The sequence below is a fragment of the Quercus suber genome, unplaced genomic scaffold (assembly GCF_002906115.3).
Source record: "Quercus suber isolate HL8 unplaced genomic scaffold, Cork oak 2.0 scaffold_840, whole genome shotgun sequence".
Classification (NCBI taxonomy): Eukaryota; Viridiplantae; Streptophyta; class Magnoliopsida; order Fagales; family Fagaceae; genus Quercus; species Quercus suber.
Window position 1 is genome coordinate 23,298 of NW_027070270.1, and position 8,085 is coordinate 31,382.

General features: G+C 32.8%; 1 protein-coding gene across 1 annotated transcript; it reads left to right on the forward strand.

The window, feature by feature from the left end:
• Window positions 1-1,772: 1,772 nt before the first annotated feature.
• On the forward strand, window positions 1,773-7,737 carry LOC111998061 (UPF0481 protein At3g47200). Its single transcript, XM_065767722.1, has 2 exons — window positions 1,773-2,000; window positions 6,448-7,737. The coding sequence occupies exons 1-2, from the start codon at window positions 1,773-1,775 to the stop codon at window positions 7,714-7,716; spliced, it is 1,497 nt and encodes a 498-aa protein (XP_065623794.1). The 3' UTR covers window positions 7,717-7,737.
• The last annotated feature ends 348 nt before the right edge of the window (window positions 7,738-8,085 follow it).

The window sequence follows — 8,085 nt, forward strand, 5'->3', positions numbered from 1 at the left end:
AATCGAACAAAACTTTTATTGCAAAAGAGCTTATACCAAACTTAATAATAAAAAAAGTGTAACATGCTTCCTCCTTTCTTTAGGAAATGCTGCTGTAAACCATGCCCGTTGGTAGTAGTGGTGTGTGACTGTGGAGTAAAAAATTTATCATATAAGGACTCAAATTAAAATGTGATAGATTAGATATATGCTAAGATAAATCGTTAATCAATTATTATGATGTTACTAAGTAGGTATAAAAGAAAATAAATTTTTTTAAAATTACTAAATTAAATATCTCCAATTAAACTTGTAATTAACACTCTTTTAGAGAATTAAAATAATCAAGTATCAATATACATGTTAAGAGTTTTGTAACTCAATTGACACCTCTTGGCGTTTTGAATTGAAATGTCTATGACCCAAGTTTATCTCCTCCATTATAACTATTAAATTTATCAAAAAAACAAGTATCAAATATGTATATAAAGTGTTTAGCAATTTTCTTTATGTAAACAATTAAATTATTTACAATTAAACTTGTCCTTGGAGATCCTTAAAATGTTCTTAGAAAAATGAAGTTTCATAAATTGTATATCCATAAGTGCTATGTTTTCTAAATTGCAACATCTTTATTTTAAATAAAGTATTAATAGTTCTTAATTTGCACGTGCTTAAATTTTAAAATTTAAATTAAAATATGGATAAATAATAGCAAAACATCCAAATTCTTGGCAAAATTAATAGCATTGAATTAATTATTCTTAGTAAAGATAAAAGATAACATTGTTGGTATTTTATTTGTCAATGCGATCATGTGTTTATATTTAATCAAGGAACTCCACGTACTATGCCTAATTTTTTTTTTTTTTTTCTCATAAAAAAACGTCAAGCATAGTTGTGGCTGATTTCGAATTTTGACTTTAAAAAAAAAAAAAAAAAATTTCTCCATTTGCTTCTTTTCTTAATTGATGAGGCTTCTCCACATCTTGTAGGTTTCTGAGTTTGAGTTAAGTTCAACCCACTTAAGTTAGAGTCTATCCATAATCCATATTCCTTAGATAAAACCCATTTGCATGTAAAGCTTTTTTTTTACCTATTAAATAAAGATAATTCATAATCAGTCACGAAATAATATAAAAGTAAAACTAAATATGCAAATATGAGTGTACTTTATTTTATATATTTTATGCACTAGTGGCATGGCCAACCCAGTCCCTTAGCCACTGGTCCAGAGGTGGAAACATAACAAATAAAAGTGCATTAGTTTATGAAAAAGTTTAAGAATGCACATTTTGTCATAACTTGCATATGCATTAAGTGGTGATTGGATGGATATTCACAAAAATATTCTAACACAGAGTAGATACTTTTCACCTGGTACCAATGATGAAACTCATATGTTAGTGTTATAATCCAATTTTAAGTTGATATATGTACATGTGTAAGTTGTGGCAAAATGTATGACTCTCTAGACAAATTGTTAGTTTATTGGAAAAGTGCACAATTTCAAATTCCTAAATCAAATAACGAGCTTGTTTTGTAAAAGGTGAGAAAATAGCTTTTTTCGTTCTCATGCACAGCTTCAACAAACTTGAGTCGTTAAAGAAGTTATTAGTGCACAAAAGTGGGTGCATTTGATTCCAGACTTGGTATATAATAAAGTTAAGACTCTAAATGCTTCAAGCTAACGTTTCCATGTTAACTTGGCCTCTATAAAGCTTAGTATTTGATCAATAGGTTAATCATACCAATAAGTCACCTTATTTTTGTAAACACTCACCAAGGCCGGAATGGAGCACGTAATTTCCATGGAGTTCCATTCGAGCGAAGTTGAAAGAAAAGAAGCTGGTGAATCAAGCAGAGACAATGATCAACATATCATTGTCGCCGGAGACACCCATAAGCTGACTATTACATTCCGAGAGAGAGGCAGTACCAGTTCCAAGGAGGAGAAGTTTAAGAAATTAACGGAGGCGGAAACCAAAGTGCAACTAGGAACAACACCAAAGATACGAGAGGTACGTAGTGTTAATGCATTATAATAAGAGTAAAATAGTCCTTTTATTAATTTAGTCCTATTCATGTTTCTCAAAAAAAAAAAAAAAATGGTCCTATTCTGCCATTCATTTCATAATTTTGTTATCACAAAATTTTTTATGAAACTTTATATCCCATTAAGTCAGAATTGTTGTTACAAAATATTTATTTCCACTAGTTATGATTTATTTCTCCATTCTCCAGTGATTTAATTCCTCATTTGTAACTAAGTATTTTAAGTACATATAAAAAATTCTATACGTTTTTATGATGCATATATACATAGTAGGGCTGTCCAGTTGGTCTGAATTGGGTTTGTGCCTAACCCGAAACAAACCTAACTCCGTTGGGGTGGCAGATGGGAGAGCCTGCCGTCAACCGAAACAAAGATCAGATCGGTTCAGGCTGAGTTGGTTTCGGTTGAAACTAAGAAGGCGGCAATGCTAGAAGGGATCTCATCAGAATCTTCAGATCTCTGACAAGATCACTAGATCTCAGCAAGATCTAGGCGAAGATCACGAGATCTTGGCTAGATCTTGCCAAAGATCACATGATCTACACAAGATTTGGGCAAAGATCGTTGTATTTTCTCCAAATCTAGGCCAAACATTTGGTAGAAATGGAGGATTCTAACGAGTGTTCTAAGATTTTTGGGTGGAGGGACTGTTGGGTTGGTTAATTCGGGTTTTAGAGGGAACACCTAACACTCGGCCTACTCCCATCGAGGAGAAACATGAATAGATGCATTGACACAGTCACACAACCTCTTGTATCTTTGTGTTGTTCCTAGTTGCACTTTGGCTTGCGCCTCCTTTAATTTCTTAAACTTCTCTTTCNAAAAAAAAAAAAAAAAAAAAAAAAAAAAAAAAAATCCTATTCGGCTATTCATTTCATAATTTTGTTATCACATATTTTCTACGAAACTTTATATCCCATTAAGTCAGAATAGTTGTGAAAAATATTTATTTCCACTAGTTATGATTTATTTCTCCATTCTCTAGTGATTTAATTCCTTATTTGTAACTAAGTATTTTATTAATATATAAAAAATTCTATACGTTTTTATGATGCGTATATACATAGTAGGGCTGTCCATAGGTCGATCTGAGTTGGGTTTGTGCCCAACCCAGAATTGACCTGACTCCGTCGGGGTGTCAGATGGGAGAATCTATTGTCGACTGAGACGGTGATCAGATAGGTTCGGTTGAGTTGGTTTCGGCTGAAACTGAGAAGGTAACGGCGCTAGGATGGATCTCATCAGAATATTCAGATCTCCGGCAAGATCACTAGATATCAGCAAGATCTGGGCGGAGATCACGAGATCTTGGCCAGATCTCGTTGGAGATCACGTGATCTTGGCCAGATCTCGTTGGAGATCACGCGATCTCCACTAGATTAGGGTAGAGATTGTTGTATTTTCTCCAAATCTAGGCTTAATCTTGATCGATAATGTGATTTTGGGTCAAATATTTGGTAGAAATGGAGGATTTCGATGAGTTTTTTGAGATTTTTTGGGTGGAGGGTCCATCGGGTTGGTTTAAATCAGGTTTTAGAGGGAACACTTGACACTCGACCCACTTCCGTCAGGTTTTGGAGGAGACCATATGTCATCGACCACCACATGTGTCAGTTTAGGTGGTTTTTAGTTTGGTTTCAAGCGAGTGGAGCGAGTGGGTTGGGTGATCGAATTTGCTTTACACCCCTAATACAATGAATTGACTCTAGGTTTAGCCGTTTAGGTCACTTAGGTCCTTGCCTAAGACTCCCATTATATTAGAAAAAAGCTCCAAAATTGTGAATAAAGTCAAATAATCATTGATGAATAATTTCCGATAACAACTAGAGGTTTTAATTTTTGTAACACAATCTCCCATAGGTTACATTATCGACATAAGCCGCAAAATCTCCCACACGATCATACACCAAAACAATCTTTCTATCCCTCAATACCAAAATCAAAGTTGAAAATTAAATATTTCAATTTTCTTGGACTTGCGTCATCTTCCCCAAGGTACTAGAAAACTTTTTTTTTTTTTAAAGTAAAATTCTTCATTTATTTTATTAAATTTTATGCCTAATTTATGATATTGGATTATCTATATGAAATTGATCTTGATTTAGTTAGTATTAGTTATGTTTTGAATTTATTTTTATTTGGCATAGGTTAAGGCCATTGAATCATTATATTGTTAAGTGAAAGAATGTGTTAAAATACGTAGTATTCTTAAAAGAAAAAATAGTGGGTAAATCCCACATTGAAAGATGAGTGTATGTTAAAGAAGTTTAAATTCTGTGTTATGTTTCGAAGAGTTAGGTTCTTTTGAATATACGTCACTGTCAGTTTTTCAAGACTTTCTTCTCTCTCCCTCTGTGTTTGTTAAAAAACTTAGTATTCTAAAAAAAGTGAAAGAATAGTGCGTTCATAAATTAGATTATATTTTTATATGTTGTAACGTTTTTCTTATCCTTATTATATTTTAATTTTATATTAAGTTAGTGTTTATTTAACTTTTAAATATATTTTTTTAAATTATAATTGTCTACTAAAACTATAAATTTGGAGAGAGAGAGAGATGATTTGAAATTTATTTTTTAAATCAATATAAAAAATTAGATGAAAATCTCATACATGAGAAATAAATACATTAAAAATATATAAATATTGAATCAACACACCAAAAAATAACATGAAATAACCATAATGAATTAGGCATGTGATATTACTATTAATGATTATATAAAAAGACTAGATTCTTTGCTAAATGTATGTATTGCTTATAGAATTTTATTGACAACACTTATTACAGTTGTTTTTGTATAAAGAAGTTTTTCAAAATAAACATTGATAAAATCCTAGTTATGATCGATTATTCATATAAGTGATTGAAAATGAGATGTTGGCATAACCTAAATTCCAGAATTTATTAGAAATTTTGCATCTCGAAAAGCACAAAGAATTAATTGATAATATATATATATATATAATACTATTCAATTGATATGTAAATATAGAAAATTTCAATTTAAAATTGTTGCCTTAGGTCTCAAATTGTATCTAATGAACCTAGCATATATAAAATGTAAAAGAAATAAATGAGGATTGTTGTGGTGCATAAACACATGTTAAAATTGGGTTGTACCAATAGAATTGTGTTAGGGTTAAGTCTAGGTCAGAAGTTGTTCAAAGACAAGAAACTTTTGATCACTCAAAAATTATGTCTTATTGATCTTTTGGCTTTTGCCCATATCTTTTGCACTATAATGAATTGTTGAGCAAAACTTGTTTTTTTTGGAAAGTAGATATTTGGAGCCTTAAAACAGACACATATTTGACTATAACTTATGTGAAAAATTTGTCCCTTCAGTAAAATTGTTGTGACCTATATTCCTAATTCTACTAGAAAAAGGATTATTGCTCAATTTTAATTTTACTTTGTGCCCCTATATAAAGTATGAACAACTTGTTTCACATTTTTAGAGGGAAGAAAGGCAATTATACCAAAGTAGAAACCTTCAAATCTTGAAGCATTCTTCCAGAGCCTGTATAGAGAAAAAAACTTCCTTGTGCAGAGAGCAAAAACAAAGAAAAAGAAATGTGTGATGATCGTTGATAATACCCTGTGCATTAATTGAAACCACAGTGAGTTCATCACTGCAGCAAATATTCAATGAGGTTCATTGGAGTGTGATAGAGGTTCTAGTTTGTGTAGATAAGGAGTTCATGAAGGAAATCACCACTGAAAGATTCTAGAGGGTCTTGGTGCTTGTGTGGCAAGAAGGCCAATGAAGCATTTGTAGAGGTTAAAATTAAGAGTCTAGTTATACAAATTTTTGCAAGTCGACGGTTGTAACCGTTTTTTTATAGTAGATTTTCAAAGGGATTTGGTCTTAAATTGTTTTTCCGCTAAAGATGTTTTCATTGATTTTCTGCTTTATTATTAAATTTGTTTGTGCTTTTACTAATTTTATTATTATTATTGCCTTAGATTTGGTATTTTGATATTGTCGTTAATAGATTTGCCTATGTATGGAATTGATAACTTGTTGAATAAATCTATTCATTTGACTGCATAAAACACAAAGGTGTTAACCAAGTTTTTTCAAGGAAAGACATATTGTGGGGAAAAAATTACTTCTTTAGTGGATGTTGTATGCTAAAATTACTAGACTTGTTACATTGGTTGAGAGTCTTGAGACATATGTTAAATATTTAATCTGTGATGTGAAAGCCTAAAAGGAGCGAGGTATTCATGGTACTTGGTCAAGCTAGCTATATGCACACGATTATTAAGATCTTATTATTATAAAATATAAATTATTTTATATATAGCATTTTAATGCGTTGAAAAAACATATTCTTTATTGTCAATTTATTATATTTTGTGTCTCTCATTGATTATGTTAATTTCTAAATTGCGGAACCATCAGGTTTTAATGCTGCGAGGTCACAAGCATTTCCGAAAGTACTGTGAGCCGAGAGTGGTATCACTCGGTCCTATCCATCATGGTAAGCCTGAATATCAGCTAACAGAGGAGTACAAGCTTATGTTGGCAGACAAATTCATTGGAAAATCTGGCAGGACTGATGAAGAATTGTATGGTATTATTAAGGATAAAATCAAACAACTGAGGGAGTGCTATGATGAGAAAGTGACACAGAAATATAGTGATGAGGACCTTGCTTGGATGTTGTTTGTGGACGGCTGTGCAACATTGCAGTTCATAGACTTTGTTGCTCATCATGAGAAGGTCAAAGATTTCAAAATTAAAAACGATCAAGTGGCCTTTGTGGAACAAGATTTGTTCTTGTTAGAGAATCAACTTCCTTATCAACTCCTCGACTATTTAGTGGAAAATACTCGAAATAGTGAAGATAGAAAAAGTTTGAAGACGTCGATCCAAAGTTTCATCAATATGCACAGCATGCTAGATGAAGATACAGAACCCCCATATGATGAAAATGCTATCCATCTTCTTGATCTTCTGCGGAAAAGACTTCTAACTCCAATTAACAAGAAATGCCCAAGTCCTGGTAAGGATAAATCTGGCAAGAAACGCCCTTGCTGTTTTGGGAAAACTGTGACTGACAACCACCAGAGTTCTAGGCATAAGAAAAAATTTAGGCATGACTGGCATTCATTTCGCAATGTGCAGGAGCTTAGAGAGGTAGGAATCGATTTGAAGCACAGCAAAAGTAGAAGCTTGAGAGAGATAGAATTCACCAAAAAATGTAATTTCTATCCGGGAATCCTTTGGATGCCTGAAATAACAGTGGATGACTCAACCGGGCCTAAGTTCTTCAACTTAATAGCCTACGAGATGAGTCCGGATTTCGACAATGACTTTGGGATCACCTCTTACATATCCTTCCTTGATTCACTTATTGATGAATCCAAAGACGTTATAGACCTCAGAAAAGCCGGCATACTCCGCAACCTCCTTGGCAGCGACGAAGAAGTGGCTCTAGTCTTCAATGAGATAGGCACTGACCTGGTGCCTAACCCTGTAATATATAGAAAAGTCAGAATTCAAATCCAGAATTATATTGAAATGAAGTCAATGACTTGGATATCTCAAGTTCTTCATACCCATTTCGACAGCCCTTGGACAATGATTACTTTCCTTGCCGCATTCTTTGCACTTGGTCTCAGTGTCATACAGACGGTCTACTCTCTCTTGGCATATTACAATCCATAAAATCTTTTTGACAGTGTGTGAAAGAAACACCGCCCTATTATAAATAACCATAATAAGACCAGAGGTATTCAAAAATTTGTTTGCTTTTCCATTTTCATGTGCATTTACATACCTTGGATATAATTTTATTAAGCTTAAATGCATTGATTCTATGCCTTTTCAGATTGCTGTTCAAATAAAAGGACCTGTATGAGTTCTGCACCTGTCCGAATTTGTCATAGATCCTCTCTCCCTCTCAGCTGGTTCATCCTATGGCCTTGTCATTCTGGTTTGTCAGACTTGCATGTTAAGTAGTCTAAATAAGTCAGTGTGGACAATGTACTCGATTCTTAATTTCATGTAATGTGAGTTTGAGATAAACATGATGAT